Raw genomic sequence first — 27050 nt, 5'->3', positions numbered from 1 at the left:
GAAACCGCGTTGTACTCGTGCTCGGCGTGCATAAAGTCGGAAGAAAATTAACGTGCCGAGTTTCAAGGGGCTCGCACGGTTTCGACTGGGGTTTCCGATCAACGGAAGACACTGCTATTGCAGCAGCCGGAACTTTCGAGATTCTTTTTGGCGACATTCTGCCAAACCTCTGCTTAGGACCTCTTTGAGACAGACGTTCTGCTAATATCCCCCGAGTAGGTTCGTCTTCGCTCTTGTCTGATTCCTCAAACATCCACTTTAGATCGTCATACAGCCCATGATCCGGGGTCGCTGCAGGCAAGGCCTTCTTGAACGATTGCGACAGCGTACGATCCACTGCATGATCGGTGCATGCTCGAAATGCGGCAGGCTTCTGCGATGCTTGTGTGTCCCTGGGATCCGTGATCTCCAGGTCGTACAATTCCAGCTCACCGGGAGATTGCAAAGCATAGTTGTCCTCTTGCGAAGGGTCCCACGCAGCCACCTTTTCACCTATCTCTATTTCGTCTGCTGACATTAGGTCGAGGGATAACCTTCGCGTTCGGCCATCAAACAGCGTCGACCAAAGACCACGGTCTCTGACGCCCTCGTCTTCGTCCGAATGCTCGTCTCCCTGGTCATCCGCAGGCGAGTGCGGCGAAAGTTCATTTGTCAGCCGCGCCAGCTCCAGCTCTACGGCGAAGCTATCAGCCGGTGGTTCATATGTGGTGATCTCACACACGGTGCAGGTCTTCATCTTTTGGTTAACATCACTATGTGGTCTTTGGGAGCAACCATGCGGCATCACAGTGCGACCTTTATATTTCTGCGGTACTTCGTGAGACGATTCATACGTCTCCCATTTCAGAACGTCCAACTCGATGTCTTCAATTTCACTTTCCGAGACGTCTTCATTGCTTCTACGGTGAAACAGGTTTCTCTTGCTGGCTTTCTTGTTGAAGTTCAGTATGTTACGGACACAGAAAAAGGGGAGGAAGTCAGCACTTCCCGGCGCCGACGTCTCGGGCGACTCTGCAGTGCTTTCCAGCAATGGTGTCGGCCACACGGTGCACGCTTCGTGTTCCGTAGATACCGAGCAACCGTGTTGGCTCCTCGCAGCTTCCGCGGCTGGCGGTTCGTTACATGTTGAAGGCGCCTGAGAGCTGCGGAGCGAATCACTGCTACCCTGCCTGGATGGTCGGCTGCAGCTTCTAGGTGCTTCGTCACTAACGAACGTTGGGACGACCGGCTCGTCGACCGCTGTAGTTGCTTCCTTCTCCACGCCACTGCAACGCGAGCCTTCGCTGTCTTCATCAGGGTCTCCTTGGCGCACATCGCTGGCTGCTGTTGTTTGAGTGCGAAGTGGCCGCTCGCTGTTGTTACGACTCATCCAGGCACGCCTGTCGCCTCGAAAAGCCGGCTGGTCAGCACCCGATGTGCCTGGTTCACGCGAACCTTCTACTAGATCGCGGTTCACCTTGGATGGGGCCGCGCATTTCATGAGAAAACTGTACTTTGGCAAGTGAAGGTGCAACTTCTGAACGGGCGTGCCAACATCACTGTAGGCGTTCGTGCCCAGAGACGCGAAAATTCGCTGTGCAGTAGCGTAAGGGATTCCCAGCAGGCCGCACGACTCCCAGAGATGCAGCAGCACGACGTTGTACCTTCGGCAGAGCAGCGCCCACGCCGTGCCGTCATCCATGATTGCATGTCTTCTTCTTCTGTTGCATACCGCATAGAGAAAGAAAAAAAAGTTAAGAGAGGACACTCCGCGAAATCTGGCCTCAGGAAGTACGTCACGACCACGTAACAAACTAGTGCTCTCACCAAACGCCAGAGGACGCAAGTGCGAAAAACAAAAAGTTATCATCAATTAAACAGAATGTTTTTTACAAAATAATAATTATGCGCCTATATTTGACATGTTATTTATACATAAAAATAATTTATTCAAAGCACCTTACGTGGTTATTTTTGTTCAGCCGCACTGCCATAAGCAGCATCTACGATTTCGCGCCGAGAGTACTCGCCATACCAGCATGCGACAAGCCCAGGCCATAGCCTCCTCTATAAAATAGAGGAGGCTATGCCCAGGCATGACCATAGGCTTGACAGCGGGAAGGTTTCGTCAACGTCGGCTGCTTCGGTGTTTTCGTGTGTGAGACAGCAGGTGAGGTACGTTTTCAAGCGAAGCTTGTTGAATTACATGTTGTTGGGCTAGTTGGGGTCATTGAATCAGAAAAAGGTTACAACTGCGCGAATAAGACGCCATGTAAGAAACATAAACACGCCCACACGCGTTGCGCTTCGTGTGGGTGGGCGTTTCTGTGTTTCTTACGTGGTGTCTTATTCGCGCAGTTGTAATCTTTTTCTGGAGCTTGTGAGGACGGCGAGGTTTGCTAAAAAAACAGTTTGCGGCTGTATGCGGCGGCAAGACGTGAACATTGTGCAACGTATGCAGAATCGCGTTCGGCTCGATGGAACGGAACGCGTACAAGAACGCGTACAAGATTTCGCCCTAGTATAGCAAACTGGGGCACGGCGTCAAGCAGAGGCGACGCGTGCTGTGCGCTGAGCTCGGTGCGAAACACTAGGGAGTTTTCGAATAGCGTACGAAAAGCTTGCGGCGTAGCGGCGAACGCGTCGTACGCTCGCGGGCTCCCCTTAAGTGAAGCCCGCAACGCTACGCCCGCAAGCTTTGCTTTCGCTATTCGAAAACTCGAAAACTCCCTGTTGAGGAGCGGTCGCTGGGCCTCGCATGCTTCACGACGCGTTTCCCGAAGCCTCGGACCACGAATAAATCCTGGTGTGCATTTACTGACATTTTCAGACCGCGCTGATGTCATGCCGTCCGGCGGTCCAAGCTACGGCAGCTACTGCTGTGTCTCGTGGTGCTTGAACAATGGCAGAACCCACAAGAAGCCAGGGACGAGTTTCTTCCGCATACCACGGGACGGCAGGTGCGCTAAAGCTTTTGTATGGTTTGCATGTCTTCAAGGTTACTTTTCGTGCTTGCTCAGTGAGGCTAACAATAACAAAATCACTGTTCGAGCACTTCGCCTTCAGCTGATAGTTCATTGCCAATGCAGGATGACAGCATGGATGCAGTATGCCGGACGAGATGATCTCCTGAGTAAGCCGGCCAGCCTATTGTACGCAACGTACAGGGTTTGCAGCGACCATTTTACTGCTGAAAGTTTCATGGACCCTGGGCACACAAGGCTTACAAGAATGGCTGTTCCCAGTGTGCAACCAATTGCACCATGTAAGTGATTGACAGAAACTCAATTATCTGCGATAGCAGCCACTTCTTTTGAATCAGTGGTGACAGTTAACCTGGAAGATATTTGTAGCCGATGGAGAAACCTCGCTGTAGAAGTAACACTTCGAAAGTCTTAAATATTGTGAATTGTGGGCTATTACCTTCCTAACAGCTTTACATTCCTGTCATTCTTTTATGCTATTGACCTGTGCAACTTGTTTTGAAATACATTGAAGGGCTATTTAACGTTAACTTGAAGCCTTCACCCGCCGGGGTAGCTCAGTCAGCTAAGGCGTTGCGCTGCTGAGCTCGAGATCGCGGGATCGAATCCCGGCCGCGGCGGCCGCATTTCGATGGAGGCGAAATGCAAAAACGCCCGTGTGCTTGCGTTGTAGTGCACGTTAAAGAACCCCAGGTGGTCAAAATTAATCCGGAGCCCTCCACTACGGCGTGCCTCATAATCAGAACTGGTTTTGGCACGTAAAACCCCAGAAAGAAGAAGAACTTGAAGCCTTCATGCACATGTACACATATACCTCGTATCAAAGAAAGCTGGCACTGTCGATAATTCCACAAACCACAAATTGCTTGTTTCTCTGTTCATGCATTCTCTTTTCTTCCACCTACCAATTCATGCGTTTGAAAGGGCGGTTTAAATTTCCCTGTGCTACAAGCTTTGTAACTTGTACCAACTACACATATATGCAGGTTCTCTGAGCATCGCTTCAAGTAGTGACTGGGACATGACTGCAGAAGCCGCACTGCAAGGTGTGGATGTGCTTCAGTTTTTGTTATTTTAAGCCTCTTACTGACAAATTGTTGTTGTTTCATTTCTTTAGGGTCTGCGGCAGAGGCTTCGAAAAGCGGCTCCCACACATTGAAGTGCCTCGAGGAGCAGGGTGTGTACAGTGTCGACTTGTCTTTTTTTTTTCGAACTGAGTTGACTGTTGACCAAACCTCTACAGGTGGCAGCTCCCATGTAGCTGGTGAAGGAGTTCCTGCTGACTGCGTCTTGCTGGAGGAAACCTTGGGCAGTCGCTCAGTTGTCACAAAGGGAACATGTGTGACTGGTGAGTTTACTGTTTGCTTCAACACTTATGTTCACTTCAACAGACTATTGATATAGAGACTTCCGCAGGCTGCTCGCAAGATTGTTCCGACAGCAGTGTCCGAGGTACTGAACAAGCTTCACAAGACTCTCCAGAAGATGTGTCCTCCAACAGCTCCACGCCTGAGTGCCCTACAGCAAATGGTGATTATGCTGTTATTGCAGCTGTTTTCAATGTGCAATTTTATGTTTAGGACATTGTGAACAAACTAGCACCAATAAAATGTCATGGTGGGCTCTCAGTGATTTTCATTATTAGGGTGCCATTGTTAATGTTTTTTTTTTTCAATTTGTGGAAACGAAAACTTTGCACCACAGAAAGTTGGGCACCTTGGGTAAAAAAGAAGCGAAGAAAGCGCTCGTACGGGATTAGTTGCTGTTCGCTTTTAAATCAATTTTTGTTTATTGCAGTGCTTTGCTGTGTGCCAGCTGCAAGGTCTCCATCAAAGAAATACAAGCAAACCATTCGACGTCTGCAAGCCAAAGTAGCAGCACAGCGGAAAACTATCAAAAGACTGCTGAGGCAGCCTCACCGATCACCGTCATCGACTTCAAAGGCCCTTGGCATTATCCGACCGCACGTCACCGAGGAGGTTTTTAAACTTCTTTCTGCACATTTTCGCTTGAGGCCCAAAGGCAAGGGCAAGCGGTTTCCCGTGTGGTTCAAGAAATTTGCTCTTCACTTAAACTTCCGTGGTCCGGGAGCATACCGATTTCTGGCTCCATATTTTTCTTTGCCCTCCCGGCGTTCATTAAGGAGGTGGCTAGCCAATGTAAAGATGACTCCAGGCACAATTCCAGGAATCATTTCTTCCATTGCAACAAATACTCAAGCTTGGAATGAACGGGACCGAGTGTGTGCTTTAGTTTTCGATGAAATAGCACTCAAAAAGAATTTGTGTTATGATGCTGCACGGGACATTGTCCAGGGTTTTACAGATGATGGCACTGATCGCACTTCAACCATTGCTGATCGAGCAATGGTAGTTCTTCTTGTTGGTGTTTCGAAAAAGTGGGTTCAACCGGTTGCTTTTACTATAGGGCACACATCAACACCATCATCTGTTATGCATAACCTGCTGGTGTCACTCATTGTGGAGCTTAGGAGCATTAACATTGCAGTGAAAGCAGTCATTTGTGACCAGGGCAATTCAAATGTAAGTCTCGCTAACCAACTAAGAGTGACTGTAGCAAAGCCTTTTTTTGAAGTTAATGGTGAGCGGGTATATTTCATCTTTGATGTTCCACATTTAATTAAAACAACGCGCAATAATGTGCAAGCACACAAGTTATATATTGGGGATGACATCGTTGACTGGTCCCACATTGTAAGCCTTTACCAATCCTCACATGAGTTGCGGTTGCGATTGGCTCCAAAGTTGACTGAAAGGTAGTACATTCATCAGAAACCTTTTTCTAATATGAAGGTCAGCAGAGCAACGCAGGTCCTCAGTGCATCAGTTTCGATTGCTATCACGGCATTGGTGTATGCGAAAGTGCTGCCTGCCTCGGCCATCACTACAGCACAATTTTGTGATCGTATGGACAGGATTTTCGATGCCTTGAACAGCTCGAGTAAAAAGAAAACTTCGCAAAAGCTCCGGCATGCAATCGTGAAAGAGGATTCAGAGCTGATTGACTTCCTTCGAGGCCAGCCTCCCTGGATTGCATCATGGACGTTTGATGGCAGACGTCAACCACAAACCGTCGTTGGTTGGCAAATCACAATTCAGGCTATTTGTCAACTGTGGGACGACCTCTCCAAAAATTACAATTTTGAATACCTGCTAACACGCAGACTTCAACAGGATCCTCTGGAGAACATATTTGGCCACATAAGGCAAAAGCAAGGTTGCAACACCAACCCCAATGTAGCACAATTTATTTGTTGCCTGAAGCACATCTGCATAAGAAAACTCTTCAAACTGTCAGAATACGGAAATGTCGAGGATGATGAATGTGACCTCCTTCAGGAGCTCTCGCCATTCTCCCTCGCTAGTGCGTCTCTTGTGGATAATGAGGAGTGTGCACAGCCACAGCCTGACGACTTTCCCGCTCTAGACGATCTCTCTGAACTTGCGACCAACATTCACTCCCATATTATTGACGACTCCGCTACATATTATGTAGCTGGTTTTCTCATCAAATACTTTCTTCGGAATGCACGTGATACTTGCAGTTGCCCACAGATATTGATAGACGACAGCGAGACACTAAAGGGGACCCATCAGTATTTCACAATGCTCAAAGCATACCACGTCCCCAGCAAACTTTTCGTAAATCTAACTGTGCCATCGGAAGCAGCTTTTGAATACGTACAACAACTTGAATGTCACTTTCTTGCCATTATTGAGGCCACTGCACATCACCTGAAAGTGTCTGATGTTTTGTATCACCATCTCTCAAGTGTTGGCGATTTTCATTTCTGCTCTGCTGGGTGTCGCGAGAAGTTTCTGAAAATGTTTTGCCGGGTTCGTTTATGTTGGCATGTGCGTTTTGTGAACCGAAACTTAGATAGGGTTAGGTTCCAGTCTTCAATTTCAGGTATACAGCTTGACAAGTTCAAAGCTTAGCAATTAGCGGCTGCTTTACACAAAAGCATTCAAGTTGAACCGAATCCTGCAATAGCTTTGTTATAGTCATTACTTCGTTACATCAGACCTCACTATGGCCCTCTATCAAGTTCAACGGGACTAACCACTCCTTCGTTATGTCCATTCTTTTGTTTACCCACTATGAAGAGTATGACCTTAAAAAGAAATTATGCTTGGTAGCCTCTCTGTATTTTTGTAGCATATGCGGGCGAACTCTGCACGTTAGTGTGGGTCGTCGGTCACTATGTGCACTTTATCTCTCCAGCTCAAGTAATATAACGATAGCAAAAGCGCGTGTTGAAATATATTCAAGCGGGTAAGGAACACAGTATGAAGTGGGCATGGTTCACATTTTCATGCCTTTCGTATATTAGCTTCTCGTCAACCTCCTCACCACGCCCATCAAAACTTTTCATAAGATTGTCCAAAACTGCAGCTGTTGATGGGGTTGCGGACGCTGCCCCTTTATTATCATAGCTTGTGAGTCATAGCGCACTGTGTACAGCCTTTGTGAAAAATAATGACAGTGTTAACGCACTGTGTACAGCCTTTGTGAAAAATAATGACAGTGATAAGGCACTATGTACAGCCTTTGTAAAAAAATGATGACAGTGACAATGCACTGTACAGCCTTTGTGAAAAACAATGACCGTGATAATGCACTATGTACAGCCTTTGTGAAAAACAATGACAGTGATAAGGCACTATGTACAGCATTTGTAAAAAAATGAGTGATAACGCACTGTGTACAGCCTTTGTGAAAAACAATGACAGTGATAATGCACTATGTACAGCCTTTGTGAAAAACAATGAGAGTGATAACGCAATATGTACAGCCTTTGTAAAAAATGATGACAGTGATAACGCACTGTGTACAGCCTTTGTGAAAAACAATGACAGTGATAATGCACTGTGTGCCGCCTTTTTGAAAAATAATGAGCGAAAGTGGTTTTCTTCGGCTGTTAGCCCTCTGATACCGCTTTGTAGCACCAATTAAGGTCCACAATTTTGGATAAGTGATGACTACCATCTATTTCAACTTGGAAGCGTCACAGCAACGCCCAGACGCAAGTAACTTGGGCTCTAAGTTTTTGATGAGAGCGACACATAAGAAGAGGCAACAGGTCTGCAAGTGTTGTAGCAGAAAATCTGTCTTTCACATTGTGGGCAAGCTGCCCTACCTTTCCGAGGACGAACAGGCAACGTTGAAGCATCAAGTTCGCTTTTTTTTCTCATTTTGGGCAAGTTGCTCTTAAGAACAGCCAACACACTGTATTTTTGCTTTTCTGATATATTGTGTCGTGTGGTTTCTGTACGCTTTTTCTTTTCTGTGCATTACTTCTGTTAACCCGAGTCGTGACCCGGGACTTTATAGCTGTGTATACGTCACTTCTTCCTTCTTTATCAACTTTGTGCGCTGAGTTTTTGCCATAGATCCATATAGATCCTTACCCACTTGCCCAGTGCGTCATTCTTCACCAGCTTGTCGGCTACTGCCAACTCTAGCGATGTGTGCATTTGTGTGCTAGATGCATTTGTTGTCTACTTTGCATTTCTGTGCGATGTTCTTCTCATTTTGTGCTTTTTATATGCTCAGCCTCTACCTTGCCTTGGAATAAAAACATTGCGGGTACTCTGTCTCTTTGATTGATATATATATATATATATATATATATATATATTGACCGCTTGTTCCAAAAGAAAAGCGTGATGAATAAAGCCGTAGTGAATTATGATTACCTGCATATCTTTCTATTATAACTTAGTCGAAATAAAGATTACGTCATGACCTCAATTCGCACGCACAGTTTTGAGCTAAAACAAATAGGGAATCGCTAAATCAAAACGACAAACAATAGCATTGCTATTTGGGCGGAGAAAAGTGGTCTGAAATCATAACTTTCGCCATAGCCAAACGTCGGTTGCGCACAGTAATCCAAAATTCGCGCCAGTGAAACCGAAACGGGAAGCGCAGGCCAGTTGCTCTCACCAACCACCAGGTGCGCTAGAGTCGATTGGGCCGCCGGGGTCTATGGGAGTGTCCACTCTTTACTTTTTTTTTTTCTTTCTCTATGCATACCGAACGGCGCGAGGCTGACCCAAACTTCTCCCTTGTCCCAAGTGGCGCGAACAGACAGATAAATAGAGAAATGGCATGGAACCGTGAATTTTCCCTTAACTTAGCCTTGCATAAAATTACTACGGCCCTAGTCGACTGCACCTCGACGCAGTATCGCATTTTCCAGCCACTCATTTTACGGGGGAGGGGGGTTGCACTAAGTGATACCAGGGGGTGGGGGAATGGGCAGGCTCGTCTCTCTTTTTTTTTTTTTTTTATTCAAGGAGGGGGCTGTTGTCACAAGACGCCATAATATTGGTACGGGGAGGCAAACACAACAGGAAAACGTATTTACAGTATATTTACAAGGCGATCCAGCGTTCAACCATATGGCCGAGAGCGCGCGCCAGATCATCAGCGTCTTCTTCATCGATGCTCCTCTAGAGGAATCATACCATGTCAATATGAATACTGGTAATTCTTGTTTACCTTAATTTAACCACCCGATCCATTGCCAATCCTACACTGTGGGTATGCACCACAACCACTCAGGTCATCATCATCATCATCATCAACAACAATCTGCCAGATCAAGCCTTAGCTCACTGCTTACGCTGAACAATACTCAGCAATGAGCATGCCTGAACACGCGCTTTGTCCGCGAGCTTTACGCGCAGCTTATTATTTAGATTTAGTCAAGCGCATAAGTCAGCAAACTCACTCATGAGTCGACTCGCTCAGACTCACTCATACTCGGACTGACCCATAAGTCTGAGTCCAAGTGAGCCCAGCTGAGTTGCATTTTGGTAAGTTAGTGCGAGTGGGCCAGGCAGAGTAAACTTCTGGTGAGTCTGAGTCATTGAGTCCGGCTGAGTCGCAGTTTGGTAAGTCTGAGTGCGAGTGAGCCCGGCTCAGTAAAATTTGTATGAGTCTGAGTTCGAGTGAACCCGGCTGAGTTGAATTTTGGGGAGTCTGAGTCCGAATGAGGTCTGAGCAAAAAATATATTGTTGAGTAGGTCTGAGAGAGTTTTGTTTATTCTGCCGAGCTAAACACAAAGAAACACAAAGCTATAAGTTCGCGGCCGGGACACTTACAGTCTGATACTGCAAACATGACACGAGTGCATAAAAAAAAAAAAGATCAAGCTCGAGAATACGCGGTTCTGCACCGCAACTGCGATTTCCCCCACCCTTTCACGTACGCGCACCTCCACTTTGACCCGCGTCTTTCGTGGAGCACCAGCAGCAAAAGTCGGCACCTCCCTTCTACCCCCTTCATGTATTTCCTCGGCTTGGCATTAAGCAGTCTTGGAAGGGAAGTTAGGGAACGATCGTTGCAAAGCGTGAAGCATCCAGGCACTGCGCGCATTCCCTTTCTCTCTCGCGGCTAAGATCAAACAAGGCGCGCTGTGGGCTGCATTGTTGCGAGAAGCGAGCAAGTTCGACGCTGCATGAGTTTCTCCAGTTTAGTAAGTTTCGTAAGCGCAGTTACCATTCCCGTTCCGCTTTAATTCTGACCCTCCCCTGTTTTGCTTGGGCGCTGAGCCTTCGTGCGGAAGCAGTGGTGGCTGCCGTTTAGCGTGACCTGACACCATGGCACTGCTCCTTCGCTGGTCGTGCTGCTAAACTACGCTTGCAGCATTGTCTATGATGAGTGGTACTACTGTTGCCTCTGTGGAGCGACCGGTCGTTCCAAATTGTCAGTGTCTATAGCGCAACCTGCGAGAAGAAATAGGCGTGGCGGACTTTCAGCTTTGCTCTCGTGAATCTTGAGCGTCACCGATGTAGCTTTCGCGCGCACACTTGGTGCCTTGACGGACGGAAAATGCAAATAGCAGGGATCATGACGCCGAGCAGCTAGCCTCGGCAAGCCAGCCTCCTGTGATGCTGCCCCACGACATTCTCTCCAGAGCCAATCTGTGCAATTAGGTATATATTCTTCAGGAGTATGCCCGGGCCTGCACGGTTATTGGGCTTTTTCAAACACTACGTGGTACGCGGTAGGTTTTAGTAAAGCCCTCGTAGCCCGCTCTCCATTCCACGCGCTCAACGGATAAAAATTATTGCTTTCGCATCACCTGGCGAGAGCATATTCCTATGAGCCTTTTAAAAATATTTTTATGACTGTGCTTCAAGATATCACGTGACGCTCCCTCTTAGATCTTATCCATCCTCTGTGTTTGATGATCGCGTTCAGCGTGATTGACAAGAAATATGGTTGTCAGCTCAGCAGTGTCACTGCTGGAACTGCGCATCTGCACTTATGGTACATATATAATGTCACAGAGGAAGCTACAGTTGATTTCGTGGACCATGCAAGCAGGACTTAAGGAATTCTCAGCGCCTAGCGTTATGTCCGACACTTCAAAAAACATTACAGCGAGCTGGGCCTCTTGTGGTTCTGCAGTAAATCGTGGATAAGTGGCATTGCACATAGTCAAGCTTCTTTGCTCACAATTCCAGCAGGGCAAACTTCCATTTACGAGGCAAGCCTTCATTCAGTACAGTGCTAGAAATAATCGCGAACTACCAAAAGTGCACATGCGCCACAAAAACAAAAGCGTGTGTGCATCGCACGCACGCACGCATGCACAAACAAATAAGAATTAGCATATTCTTTAAAGATCCCTTTTGCACATTTTATCTTTAGGCGAAATAAATCCAACACTGCCATAGTCGAGCGTTATACTTGTTTGGTTCTTGCAAGACATCGAGATGAGCAAGAAATACGGAAATTTCTTGTAGCTTAACGACTCTCGTGCATACTCTGCCAATCCCTCTGCATTCTTTATTAATTAGTCTGGTATAAAGGTATTTTTTTGCATTGATTTGTTCAATTCAAGGGAAAGTACGAGTTGTGAGATCTGTGTGCCAAGAAGACCTTTCTGGGTCTGACTGAGTAGTTCCGAGTGAACCCAGCTGAGTGGAATTTTGCTAAGTTTGAGCCCGAGTATTCCCGGCTGAGTAGAATCTTAAGGAGTCTGAGTCCAAATGAGCCTGTCTGAATAGTATTTTCGTGAATCTGAGTCCGAGGGAACCCGGCTGAGTAGAATTTTGGTGAGTCTCAGTCCGAGTGAGCCCAGCTGAGTATAGATCTGATTAGTTTTAGTCCGAGTGATCCCGGCCGAGTAGAATTTCGGTGAGTCTGAGTCCGAGTGAGCTCTAAGCAAAAAATATACTTTGTGAGTGAATGTGAGTGAGCTCCGTTTATTTTGACGACCGATGGTGAAGCGCCTAAAAGCAAAGCAGTGTGGCACGCTTTGACAATAGGAACGGCACTAGACAATCAGTGACATTGTAAACTAAGCTCGGGGGTCGAGTAAATGGTTTATTTGAAATCGTAGAAAACGGGAGGTAAGAGAAGTATGGTAGCCTTTTCAGCGTGAGGGAGGGCGGGTAAAGCTTTTTTTTTTTCTGAAGTGATGGTGAGGTAGGGCAGATAATTTTTTTATAGATGAGGACGAGGCTGAGGGTGTTGCGATTGATATTTAGCACAGTTGCAGCGGCGGCTGTTCTCGACAAAGAATGCTGCACCGACAAACCTGCAGCGATGAAATGCCATTCATTCCCCTTCGTCTTTGCCAGGCCAGGAAGCTGGTGACTAGATCAGCCTTGCCTGAGACTAATGAACAAGCCGTTATGTTTCGTATCTTCGGCTGTTCGATCACTCAGAGCAGATGGGCGAGACGAATTCTGAGTCATCAGTCTAGTGCATCGTTAAACGGCATCGTCGCTCTTTCCCGACACGGTATACAGACTGTGACAGTCAAAAAACAAAAGATCTCACTTCGAGACATCAACCGCCGCCCTTCGTGGAAACGATTTACCACCAAGGCCCGTCTCCTGGCCCTGACAGTTGATCGTCATGGAAAGCCTCCTAAATCTTGCAAGGGGCCAACGACGAGAATTTCCGTGGGAAAGCAGTCGAGTTGAGGTTCCCACGTCGCCTATAGCGGTTGCCCGTATGCGGGGGCGGTTGCGCAACCTTGGAGGCGTAATCCGGCGGAATGGTGCAACGTCAGAGGCGGGATTTTGCGAACAGTTTGGTGGTTGTGATTGGCCGAAAAGAACAGTGAATTTCCTCAGCGAGAGAAAGGGGAAAACTGAAGTGCTTAAAAAGCGGACCTTCAGCGCTGTGAAGGTGTGCTCGTTCTTGCTTGTACATGGAAACCCTTTTTTGCGCCTCTTTTTACGTCACCAGCCATGTAAACTCGTAATGACCGTTCGGACCTTTTCATCGGGCGAGGAGGAAAGGGTGCGCGGCGAGCCTTTCCTCCTCTCTGGCTTGCGCGAGCCGGCGCGGCGCTGCTTGAAATGTGTTGCTGATCGCGTGTTGCGGAACGATTTGGAGATGTTTTAGCTTGTTATCCGTGAAATTTATGTGATGTCAGTTCATACAAGGTAGTCGGGGAAACACTGTGTAGCCTTTCGGTGCAGCGGTAACTACACTATGCGGAAATTTCTCTTAGGTGCGCAAACAAGCGACGCATACCATCAGCCGCGGTGTGTGTACGTGTTGTGAACTATTTGGCTGTATTGGATTTCACTGGACGAATGGAACCGGCGTCTGTGAATTGCCAGCGTAAATTGGAAATTTTTGACGTAATCTGATCGCATGGCGTACGGACTAAAACATAAAAGTACATGCTCGATCGTGTACGGCCAACCCAATGCGGTTCAGTATGAACCGACTAGCCCAGAAACACGTATAAGCTTTGTGTTTTGGCATTGCCTTTTTTTTTTTTTGTCCTGCAAAGCAATACTATCCGAAGGGGATCACATAAAAAGAAACCGCCGACTATTTGTGGGGACAAAGTTTCCGTAAAGATGCGTGAGTTTGTCGTAGAGGACGAGACGAACAAGACGGGAAAAAGAAAAAAAGAAGAAAATCGGTTCTCATCCTTTTCTTTTCGAGAAAAAAAAAAGAAACAAAACGTGCTAACGCCGCAATAAGACCTCGTATGGCCATGCTGCATGTTTGGGCAAAGCGCTATATAAAGTTCTCTTTTTTTTCTCAGACTATACATATTTTTTTATAAAAAGGCTATGCCCGTGAGACATCTGTCGTCTTCACATATGAGCTCTACGGCGAGGCAGAAATACTTTGCCGCTGCTTAAGATACACTGAAACAACTAATTAACAAAAGTGTCTTAATTACCTTGCTTAATATTAAATTGAGGGCAGTTGTTTATATAGAAAACTTGTAGGGCGTCACAACCTATGGCATACCTTTCTTTTTTTTTAGAAATCCAAAATATCGCGCGTAATTTCAGTCGCGCGGCAATTTTGCTTGTATTCGCGGGCTTCTTTCACGCTCGGGAAAACACTTTTATGTAGCACGTATTAGAAGTAGACCGCTGTATCGGGAGTCTTCCATGTTGCTCTACAATTTTCTTTTACACTTTTCATCGAATTGTAATATTTGAGAAGTTGATTAATTAAGACTAATTATATAATTAGGTGGAATGCTCTATTAGGCTGAGTATCTCCAAGTGACGGCAAAAAACATTACCTTGGTTCTGTCCAGCTACGTGTTATTTGCATATGTTTAAATCTTGGTGCATGATAGCTGGGACATCCTGCATATTTAAAATGCCAGTTCTTGTGGCAGAAATGAGGACAAAGCTGATAAAGCTGAGCATCACAATGGAAATGTAATCAGTCACATATCACAGGTGCCAGAGCAGCAGCTAGCAATCAGTATGATATACAATTTCCCAGCGCCGTTTCGGAGCCGGTTCAGAGCAGTTACTAACAAAAATGACAGTTTGGAAGAAGCGTCATTTCGAAGCGCATTTCGTCGCGGTGAGATTCCGTATAAAGTCCCAGGCCGAAAAAATCGTCGCCGCGCGCCGTATACCGTTTGTGCGACTGAAAGCATGCGAGGGTGAGCCGGCTGTCGCGGCTCAATGTCGCACACACTAGGGAGGGAAGCCGGCAGGAGCGCACCATCTTCCAGTCGCGCGAAAGGAGGGGAGGAGGGGGGGCGTGCTACGCCGCGCGCATCCGACCGGCCCATCTGCAACGGGGACAGTCCGTCACGCGCTGTGTTCTCGCGGCTTAGTTCGCGTTAATGCGAGAGGCGGCCACGAAGGTCAATTCACTCGCTGCTGCTACCGCGCTTCCTCACTCAAGCGTTTTGACAGCGAGATTCCGCGGTAATTGTGTGAGACGTGTTCATGTTTGCTTGTGCGTGCCACACCATGCTTGGTAATTTAGTTGGTAATTAGTACCTCGTGGCGACACCATGCTTTGTAATTTAATTGGTAATTAGTACCTGGTACTTGGTTGGCAGATGGTAATTTAAGATGCCTATGTTAACAAGTTTATACGTCCGACAAAACTACAATCGTTACTTCGTATAACTTTGACTAATTTGCTTTCGCAAACGAGGCTTCGCCTTACGGGCGAAACTGCAACTTCATTTTTTTTCGGTTATCAAGCTATGTATTACCGCGAAAACGAAAATGTAGTTTTTAAATACTTTATCACTATAAATTGACAGCGTTTTTCTATAGACGGCGGCACGGCACCACCACTGTGCTAGAATGCGCCTATAAAGATTTTGTTTTCTTTCTTCTTTACTTATTTGTTCTCCTTTCTTTTTAACTGCTATCATCAAGTCGCATCATGAAAACTAAACCGTATGACATGCAGTAGTGAAATTAGTAGTTAATACAGTAGTAGTAAAGATACTATGCAGTGCAAGTGTGCAGCTCCTAATGTATGATATATTCGTGTCAGTTATGAAATCGCCTGCATTTTCTCATACACAAACTCCACAAAGAAATAGAGAGACTGCGTTGATGCTTTGTCTTTGCAAGTCGATCTTATGTAAACAGTACTCCTTTACATTTATCCTCTTTCTCTGCCCTTTCAGCTCAAGACGCTGTCAAACTTTTGCAACAACACAGAAAACGCGTGCGCAATGGCTTGTATAGATGCTCGAAAAGCCTGCAGTAACCAACACAACGTCCGGCCTTTTTTGCCGACCCTGCGGCCACTGTGAATCCCTCTACACGCATTGTACAAAGTTTAATTAGAAATCCGACCTCATTATAATCGCATCCTGTCCGCAATATCCCAAACGCAGGAGGAGGCGCAATCTTGCATAAATAGGCATAATCTAAGAAGTCAAAACAAAGAAAGAGTCAACGCCGGCAATTTTCCAATGGGCCTTCCCGTAGCGATGATACGGGGTATCCGAACATCTGGAACGAAAGATAGGAAAAAAGAGACAGAGAGAGAGAGAGAGAGAGATCTCGATAAAGGCAGCGTTGACGATAATCTGAGGCTCTCGAGACTGGATACGAGCTCTCGAGTTTCCACTGATGGTTCGGTTGCTCGCTTAAAGTCGAGTCGGCTGCTCTAGCTGTCAGTGGATGAGAGGACAACGATGCGCTTGGACGCCATTCAACGCGCTTTGGTGTTGATCGCGGCGCTAGCCGCATCCAGCCATGCCTCGGCGCTGTACCCTCGCGAGTCGGAGACACGTGAGGTGAAGCTCCTCGACGGGGTGTGGAACTTCCGCGCTACCAGCGGTTCGGATCCCGAGGAGGGCTTCGTCAAGAAATGGTTCCAGCAACCGCTCTCATTGGTTCGTATACAGTATGCGCGCGTGACTGTGCGCGTTTCATCACTGCCTTTTGCTTTTATTGCGTTGGCATTTGGAGTGTCAAAGTGGGGGAAATTCGGTGTCGATTTAGCGTTAAATGCGAGACAGATGCGTCAGCAATACGTCGCACCTCACTGAGGTCCCGGATCCGCGAATTAAACCGCCTTCACCACGTTCCACAGTGTTTGACACAATAGCTCACTCGTCACACGTCCGTATATACAGTGTGTTTCACTTAACTTGGGCCAAATTCTTAAAATATGCAAATGCCACGTAGCTGAACAGAACTAAGGCAATGTTGTTTGCCGTCGCTTGAAGATACTCAGATTATTATTTACATTCCGCCTAATTCGATAATTAGTCTGAATTAATGAATCAACTTCTAAATTATTATAATTAGATGAAAAGTGTCAATGAGATAATTGTAGAGCAACAAGAGAAACTCCCGATACTGTTGCTCAATAAGTGCTACATAACAGTTTCCTATATTTATAGCGTGAAAGAAGCCCGCGAATACACGTAAAATTGTCGCGCGACTGGCCGCTCGAGGCACTTGCGTATGTGTATTCGCGGGCGTATATATATATATATATATATATATATATATATATATATATATATATATTCACTTTTTTTCACATGTGGATGCCAACCGTTGAGAGAACTTGTTCCTTATGAAAAAAAAAGGTAAGGTATATGGAAGGTCATAGACATTGTTTTTCATTGGGGACAAGTTCGCCCAGTGCAAACAGTTCGCTTCCGAAGTCTTTGTGTGCCTCGCCTGCCTTGATCACACGACATGTATTGTGTATTAGTCTATATACGCTGCTTCGAGAAGTCTCTACAAAGATAGAAAATCGTAAATAGAAAAGAAATAGAAAGATAGAAAATGAAACGAGGACTGAGGCCATTTGGTTACCAATTGGCCAGTGCACTCAGCGAAACGGAACGTGTACAAGCAGCTAAGAAAAGGAGAGAAAGTGAATAGTTCGTGAGCACAGGAGTCGCCGACGTAATGGAATTCGCGGAGCTGTACGAGTCACAGATGGTCCCTCAGTCCGCATAGGTACCTTCAGGAACCGCAGCAACGCTATTGTGGATTTTTGCAGCAGTGATGTGCGAGACCACGGTACTAAGATATTGTTCAACGAGTAAGGTCATCAGTCTAGATGACTTAAAGTGGTGCAGAGCGCAAGTCTTTCATCTTCGAGGGACGGGCAGTCGCATTTCAGGTCTTCTACTGTTTCTCCACAACCACAAGCATTGCAATGGGCGCTATCGGCCATTTATTCATATCAAGAAAGAGTACGCGTACGTGAACGCAACGCTCAGGCGTAAGCGATGAGGTCTCTGTAATTTCAGGCAGCCTGCGGCAGCCTTACTCTTTCTTTGTCGTATAATGTTTATAATATTTCCCATGCAACAAACCGTTCGGAATTCTATGAACTACAAGAACTTGTCCGGTTTCTGAATATAATAAAGTTTTACTACTACTACTACTATTACTACTACTACTACTACTACTACTACTACTACTACTACTACTACTACTACTACTACTACTACTACTACTACTACTACTACTACTACTACTACTGCTGCTGCTGCTACTACTACTACTACTACTACTACTACTACTACTACTACTACTACTACTACTACTACTACAAGAGACCGAATAAACTGAGTTGCTAATGAGTTTTGTTTATACATACCCCGGCGTATACTCCTATTTCGCGGAGGAGATAGCGCAGTCCGGACGCTGGTGCAGTCGGGGGTGCGGGCGTGCGTTGGCTGCGTTGGAACGAGCGCGGCCCTGGCTTTTCGAGCGGCACGCGGGGAGCGGAACGTCGCTGCCGGCTAGGCCACTTTTCCTGCTGTTGCGATAGGAAGGAGGATTCCTCAGTTGAAATCGGTGCGCCACGCGTATACAGTGGCCGCAACGGCGCGTATCTTTCGACGCCGAATTCGCCGTTAAGCAGCCAGTCGAGCTGCGACTGCATTGGACGCACACGGTCGTCGTCTGATTGGCTACGCGAGGATTCACGTAGCCGACGAGAAGCAGACTATGCGCGATGCGGGTAGGAAGTGTGCGTGAACGCAGTGGAGAGACATAGACAGTGTGTGGACTTCACATATATAGCCAAAGTAGTTCTACGCATCATTTCTCTCTAGGACATATCCAATGAGACAGTTCATGATAATAAGCTAATGATATGTTTGCGAGAAGTCTACACAGACAATATATATATATATATATATATAGCTGCCTTAAATTTATCTTTATAAGGGGCGTCTACTAAAGAAAGTGCCAACTCTGCGGCGGCGATAGCGGAAAGCCGCGAGTACGTACGGTGGTCTTCGACCCGCATCGAGGTCATGCCCTCACACATTTCAGGTGGATCGATGGCTAAAGTACCAATTTGCTGCTAAGCACGGGGCCCCGGGATTGAATGCCGGCCGCGGCGCCCGCATTTCGATGGGGTTGAAATGCAGAAAGGCTCGTGCGTATATTTATATTTAGGTACACCTTTAAGAACCCCAGTTGATCGAAATGAATCCGAAGCCCAACACATGTGGCGTCCCTCAAAGCTCCAGTGATGTTAAATTGATTAAATCCCACGAATCATTCAATCAAAGCACCAATTTTCGCGCATCTGCGACAACGTTCGCGACTAACGTATGCAATCTGATACGACGAACCCGTTTACAGACGCGGCGCACGGCCAAGCTGCTTTATCGCATGCGTATGCTGGGAGCGTAGGGTGGTAAATTGATAACAGGACGAAAGCAAGAGCACACATGCGCTTGTTTGTGATCAACGAACAATATAGGACTTGCCCCTCACATACAATATTCGCTGAAGCCTGTTGCATATCACATAATTCTAGTCCTTGAGCTGTATTATTCAGAAAGGCGGACACTACTTGCACGAGAAATCAAAACACATATTCAACTAAATAAAAATACGATAATTAACTACCTAATTAATTACTTTATGGCGCGCAGTTTATGAATTGTAGCCGGTTAGTTTGCAAGGCGTATCCACTTTGAATGAATTTCCAGTAAAAATGCACTGTTCTTCAATTTACATTTTTTTTAACAAAACGCTCTTTCATGCAATGAAGCACAAAAGCAGCTGGAACACCCATGTCCTCCACTTTGGTGAAATATCTCGAAACTGGTGTCATCCTGAAGATTCAAGTGGATACGTCTGGCAAGCTCACCGGCAACGATTTGTAAATTATAACATGTGCCGTAAATTATTTAGTTAAGAAATTAATTACTGAAATTTTGTTAATTGGTTGATTAGGTGTTTCGATTTCTCGTGCTTGTAATGTGCGCCTCTTCGAGTGAGCCAGCTGAAGGACAAGATTAATGCTATCTACCACAGATGATCTTTAAAAATTCAGGATAACGTAAATGTGATCCCCCCCCCCCCCCCTCCTTATATTGCTGCAGCAGCTCTCCGTGTACGATTTCACGTGGTAATCTGTCCTTGCTCTTATCGAAAGACGGATTGTACCACAATTGCGGAGGTGGGTTCTTACGTGAGAACACGCAATTTTTGTTCAGTAATTGACTTTGGCGCTTTCAAAGCCCGATATTGAGGCAGCACGTGATTTTGTCTGTGTATATGTCGGAAAGGAGCCTCATGGCAGAATGAAGAATTAACGTCCCGCCGGTGCAGGACCAAATTCATAAGTTGTCGATAGTTACAATAGCCGCGGTGTAAGCGACTTGATATTACTGCGTAAATTCTGCTAGACCACCTCCGGAACTCCAGGCCCGAGTTCACAAAGCTGTTGGCCGTACAAATAACACCTGCGAAGCCGACTGCTCAGTAACAAACGATTCTTATGCGAACAGCTTTACGAATTTCGCACAGCACTGACGGCGGTTTCGCCGCTGTGTGTGTTTCTATATGTATATATATATATATATATATATAATATATATAGTATATATAGTATATATATATATATATACAAATAAATAAGTGATCGACCAGTCTTTCTTTCTCTATTTTGCCACTTGGTCTTGAGGCACCCTCTTCGGTATATGGAGTGCTTTTAGAGCGCGATCTATTTATTAACACGAAAGTGTTTTATGCCGGGGTCAGCGACGAACTTCCTTTACAGCATGTAACGGATGGGAAGTTCGGCGCCAACGAGTAAAATAAGTTTGAAGGCGAAAGCATTAGATCTCTGTTTCAGGGTAGCATTGTGAGGTACAGAAAATATTACGTGACGATTAGCAAAGTTATTAATGATTGATTAGAGATTGGATTAAGGTGAATTAGGGTGTATTAGGTTGTATTAAGGTGTATTAGGGTCGACTAAGGTGGATTAAGGAGGATTACGGTGGATTAAGGTCGATTAGGGTGTATTAGGGTGATTAATGTGGATTAGGGTCAACTAGGCTGTACTAAGGAGGATTAAGGTGGATTAAGGTCGATTAAGGTGCATTAATGTGGATGAAAGAGGATTAAGGTAGATTAGGGTGGAATAGGGAGGATTCAGGATGATTGGGGTGGATTAGGGAGGATTCAGGAGGATTAGGGTGAATTACAGTAGGCTTTACAAGGCTTCCGCCTTCGCGTCTCTTAGGCAATATATAAGGACACCTTGGACTTTTGTTGAGAGGAATGGCGCTGCCATCTCGGAACGGTGAAGCGAAGTACTGCATCGTGACACTAACGAACTCCGACAGGGAGCGCTAAGGTAGTCACAGCACAGCAGAGGCTCCAACGCGGTATTCGCCATGTGCAGCGCCTATAGGGGCTAGGGTGCCTCGATGCCCAGCGCCGCCGTCCAGGGTGGAGACAACCCCGCTGGCGCCGCCATATTGAGTCACACGAGCTGAGACTCAGCTACGCTTGCGTTCATAAATAGTGTTACTCGCGGCGCACTTCCAAGTGCTTTGCCTTGATGAGGATTTTTTTATCGGTATCGCATCTGCACATCTTTATAACCAATAGCCGTTAACTCGTCGAAGGTCCAAGACGTAAATGTATGGCGCCGGGAACATGCCCCAAGTTGCCTAATTCAATTTACATTTAATATGCCGTGTGTATGTTTGAAATACGCACTATTTTTTTGCGCTTCGATGCTTGGTATATAAGGTTTGCGACCACCTGTGTGTGGAAGTTTTTCTGTTTCGCTGTTGTATTTTGGTTTACACGTCACGCCTCCTTTACCGTAGAAAGCCACTCGCGCACGGCGGTTAGTTTCCCTTGCGTTGCGCGTGCTCTTCGCGTTCGTTGCAATTATTTGACGATATCTACGCGCAATTTTGCTTTTTTTTTTGCCCACAAAACTGTGTGCTGACAGGATTAAGCTGTTGTAAAAATAACTGCGATGTGAAAATAAGGTTTAGTTCGTGCTGTAGAGAAACATGTAACGTAACTTGTCTGTGTCAATCTTGCGTAGTACACACAAGAAACTAAACGATGCACAAAATACATTTACTTATAATGTCTAGTACAATCAATCATGAAAGAGATATGTACATGAAAAATTCTATGTACTGTGTGGCGCCATGAAGGTTATGTTGAAAGACGAGATAAAAAAAAATTCGCAAGGTAGGCTCGACACACAATTCGGGATAGGGAGAGTTTTTTTTTTAATTTATTCATTACATGGGGGGGGGGGGGGGGTCAAGTGAGTACATCAACCTTATTACACACAATATAAATCGAAAACAAGAATGCAAACAAGAAAACGCAACCGCGGGTAATATTAATCAAGATATCCAGCCAGAATACATCAGCTACATCGAATACGTCGCATCAGCCAAACACATCGATGGCGAGTACAGAACATTTTATAAATAACCATTAGAACACTGGTAACTACATTGAAAAAATAAACAACACTGCATACATATCGCGTACAAAAACCGTAAATGAAACTAAGACAGTCAAATACAGATTAGCAATGTTTTTCACTTCGAAAATATAGTCCATGATGATGTAGGGCTGTTGACTTTAACAGACGGCGCCCATCCTGTCGATTTCCCTCGTACTGGTCCTCTTCAAAGTGTTTCTAAGTACAAGTAAAACAACAAAAGTGATTATTGATATGAAAAGTTGCCTTGTAAATACAGAGAACCCATTACAGTGCTTAAAAATAAATTTTCGCAGAAGTAATGCTGTATTACCTCGCTTCACACGTTTCGAAGAAATGCACAGGCTACAACAGACACCATGCCAGAAAGCGCCGAAACATTTTGGTCCCATGATGCCCCTTAACTCTACTACACCTGGGCACACCGTGCACAGGCATTTAAAGACCGTCACAGTATACCCACTACGATCGGGAATGAGCACGAATGACCATCGGCTTACGAGCACCACGCTACAAATATATTCGTCTAAAAATCAGCTATATAACGTAACAACCTGAGATCCGCAAGATATCTGCTGAGAAATAAGAGAAAATCACAATGCTTAGCTTGCCACGTACACAACAGCCGCTCTCCCCAGAAGAAGCACTGCGCTCTTTAGTCCCAAATAACCAGTAGCAAAAAAAGAAACTGAGTAAAAAAAGAAACAAGATACACACACGATGTGTGCTTCCCGTGATAAAGTAAAATAGGTGGTTTACATGACGATTTGTAGCTAATGTAAGGCTATTTCGCGGCGAACCATTTTCGTCAGTTCTTAAAATAAGGGTACTACTCGCATAGACTGCGCTGATCAAAACGGCAAAAGCCTATGCGACGCGCGCTCGCAAACCATAGGCTACGGTGCAGCATCGGTGCAGTGCTTAGTTCGTGAGCGAACGTAGGTACGTGATCGAGGATCAGAGAATACTTTCTTATTTATGAAAAACACGGTGCGATAGTCTAAACTTTATTGACACTTACCTCGCAAATGTAGAAGCTATCCGTTGCCTTCCAGTGATACCGCTTTATTTGGGCTTTCCATCTCTTCCTTCGCTCTGGGTCCCGGGGGAAGCGTAAACAACGAAGCCCTTTACGCGTCGATCCGGTGCACTTGGGAACACAACAGCCCGTCATGTCGACTCGATGCACTTGACAAGCTTGTCATTCGTGCGGCTGAACACTGTCCAGCAAGTAGAGGCGTCAGCGAAGCATCCGCGCGCACTGTGTCTCGAACTAAGCACCGGCACCAAGCACTCGCAACCGCTCGCTGTGACTCAAGATGGCGTCGCAGCGAGAAAGCGGCGGCGCGGGTGCGGTCAAAGGATGGCACCACCCTGAACGGCGGCGCTGGCATCGAGGCACCCTAATAGGGGCGCCACTGAAAGCCGCGTAGCGGCCGCCGTAGGAACCGCCATAGGAACCGCCGTAGGGCCGTGTGCCGGTTTCGCCTGCTTTCAAGGCAAGCATGGCTGAAGTGCGTGCGTGCGATTTTCCGCTTGTGTACCGTGCACATGCACGATAATTCCTTCTGCGGCGACAGTGTGCGCAAAGGAATTGCACTGTATAACAGTGTGTCCCACGTCACGGCTGTCTAGGACGACATTGTCTCCATACGCGCCAAGTGTTTGCCGCAGACGAGCATCGACAAGCATGCCTACGAAGTGGAGCTCATCCTAAGTATGTAGCTGTGATTATAACGTCCCAGCCGCTAGTGACTTCAGTTGTTGACCCGTCAACCAACGTTCTTTAGGCACACAGTTGCTTCGTTTACATGCCGTGTATTCTTATAGTACGTTGAGGGAGCGCTGTCGCACCTGGGAATGGTTCGTACAGGTGCGGCCACGTTAAAAGCCAGCGATAGTAAAGCTTGGAAACCAGCACGATGAGCTTGAGAAAATAGAACATGTGGGACTCCAGCAATAATTAAGGGTTGATCGTTTTTATGCTTGCGATCTTACCACTGTCTGCACAGCATGGATTTCACGTGTTCCGTCGTTAAACAAGTGGAGCATTTCGATGATTTCACGAGAGCACGCGAGTGAGATATCAGAAGAGGCCATAGCTGAAATTTTGCCACCCTGGTTAGCCAAGAGAATATTGCTTTTATATTTTATGTTATTTTTAGTATAACCACCATTTTAACACGAAAGTGTTTTATGCCGCGGTCCACCATCAACTTCCTGTTACGGATGTGACGTCACCGCGAACGCGTAAAATGTGCTCTCTCTTGGAAGGGATCGCGCCGCCATCTAGAAGCGGTGAAGCGAAGAACTGCATAATGACCCTAACGAGCACCGATAGTGAGCTCTTCGGTATATAGTCTAAGCGCAGCGGAGGCTCCAACGCGCCGTAGCCTGGTGTCGGCGGTGTAAGCATTCTGCAGAGATGACGATGCAATTTCCGCACATGGTTTAACTTTCGCGTCCGATTAGCCTGTGACACCTCGTCACCTACGGAGTGCAGCTTCAACATGCATCAGCAGTGCTTACACGCCGCCTACTGCTTCGCTTGCGATGGCACCAACTAAGAAAACTGCTGCGCTAAGCGGTGCTGAAAGGTAACAACGTCGACGGGCGAATCTCGCCTTGGTCCGGCGAGAGACACGCTAGCGTGACGCAGAACGCCTTCGCACGTTCGCGGCGCACGCTGCAAACTCTGCCAGTCGCATTCCTGAAGCTGAGCGCGTCGTCGCTACTCAACCGGCTGCCCAAGACACTACGGAGCCGGAGCAAAATGCTCGTATTTTCGCCGAAGCGACTTGCCAACAGAACGCCGCACGCCAAGCAAACCTGTAACATGGCCGCCGACCCGCAAATCGTGCGCCTTTCGCTGCAGCGGCCCGTGAGTTCACGAAGCAAACATGCAACAGCTTCTGTGAAGACACGTTTCCCTTTCGTGTTCTACCGATGCCTATGAAAGAAGGATGAACCATTATTTATTTATTTATTTATTTATTTATTTATTTATTTATTTATTTATTTATTTATTTATTTATTTATTTATTTATTTATTTATTTATTTATTTATTTATTTATTTATTGTTACCTTCAAACGCGTGTACTGGATCCCTTTCACTTTTTTGATATTCGTCAACTGTCTCGGTGTTCTAGCCATGAACAAACTTTCCCGGCACAGTTTTCCTTAGTGGCGTCGGTTATGTGCTTTATATAAGCTAAATAGTCCATCCTACTCCATGCAGCCTCGCATCATGTGCATGACACGTCGCGCACTATGGGCATATGTTCCCTCAATTCTGAGTCATCCCAGCGCAAAGTGGGTAAGCAGTGCTCTCTCTCGTTCGTCCCAGTCGGGGCCGGTGATCCCGATGCCCGTTCCATCCAGCTTCAACGACGTGACGCAGAGCAAGGCGCTGCGCGACTTCGTCGGCTGGGTCTGGTACGACGTGGAGTTCTTCGCTCCCGCTCGCTGGGAGAAGCTCCGGGGTTCCGGAGGCCTTCGCGTGTTTCTGCGTTTCGGCAGCGTCCACTACGAGGCCCGAGTCTACCTGAACGGGGCTCCTGTGGTCACGCACGTGGGCGGTCATCTGCCCTTTTCAGCAGAGGTGAGCCTTCATGCCTATACACTATTAGAACGGTCACTGCTGCACGGCCACTTGTGTATACGCTTGACGTAACTGTTTCCACCACAACTCTCTAAAATTGAGTCAAATATGGAACAATCAGTTGTTCTTGCAACTTGTGTTCCTGAAGATCCTTTTGTTCTTAGGGCTTATCGCCATCCACGTTATAGATTTCTAAGCCTTAATCCATACCCTTCGTCGCTACAGAGACACGCCAGTGCGGCATATACATCCCGGTAAACAGTATAGTTGAGCTTGAGAAGCCTGGATTATGGTGCATTGTTTAGCGTTTGAAGTTTATGAATCTCTAAAGTTCGGGTCGGCGAATAATACGGTACGCAGCACGCATCTTGCACAGCTTATCACGAAAGAGAATGATCAGCAATGATGCTCAGTACTCTCGGGGACAGAAGTTGGTGACCACGGCGACGGCAGGAATTAATGCACTTGGAGTGTTCATATAATTGATATCGCAAAATGTATTTATCGCATCTTCACCTTTGCATGGACACACGGCCTACACACATAGCACTTACAAGAAAGTGCCTGCGAGCGTGCAAAATTTACTCAACAGCAAAATGCTAACCTTTATAACTTTAAAAATCAGTATACAGAAAGTGGACAAGCGTCCACCAGCATATAACGTGCGCGCAAATTTTCCATGTGCGCTGTATACATTGAACCCCAAGCGAGCGTGCTCCACGATATCCAATAAAGCTCTGAGAGAAACGGTTGACTAGCAACGAAGTGCAGAAGTTGGTGAACCCGATCCAAAGCCCGAACAGTATGCGCGCCTCCGAAAGCGAGACGCTCGTACTTGACGCGCACAAAGCCCGTGTATGCCCGCGTTTTTTTTTTTTTCTTAATTGAAAGACATGCCCGGTTCATAGCGAATATTTAGTGAATGTGAGAATACATGCATCTGAGCGACTTGTTGCGGTCCCACCAATGAGAGCCTGAGAA

At 46.4% G+C, this 27050-nt stretch overlaps 1 protein-coding gene across 5 annotated transcripts in view; it reads left to right on the top strand.

Moving 5' to 3' along the window:
- Positions 1–27050, top strand: part of LOC119442482 (beta-glucuronidase) — a 70050-nt gene that overhangs the window by 27934 nt on the left and 15066 nt on the right. For 2 of the 5 annotated variants that reach the window (XR_007465716.1, XM_037707381.2), the window contains exons 1-2: positions 16332–16600; positions 25815–26069. The exons of 1 other annotated variant lie outside the window; for it this stretch is intronic. Coding sequence is in view for 3 of the 4 variants with exons in the window: in XM_037707381.2 (XP_037563309.1) it covers positions 16400–16600; positions 25815–26069 (456 nt within the window). In the remaining variant the exon portion in view is untranslated. Of the gene's footprint in view, positions 1–16331; positions 16601–25814; positions 26070–27050 lie in introns of those variants that run through there. 2 more of the 5 variants (XM_049662200.1, XM_049662201.1) reach the window with 2 other exon arrangements.

This window comes from Dermacentor silvarum, chromosome 2 (genome assembly GCF_013339745.2).
Source record: "Dermacentor silvarum isolate Dsil-2018 chromosome 2, BIME_Dsil_1.4, whole genome shotgun sequence".
In the NCBI taxonomy this organism is placed as follows: Eukaryota; Metazoa; Arthropoda; class Arachnida; order Ixodida; family Ixodidae; genus Dermacentor; species Dermacentor silvarum.
Note: the sequence above shows the minus strand (reverse complement) of the source record. Positions and strands in the feature narration are given on the sequence as shown.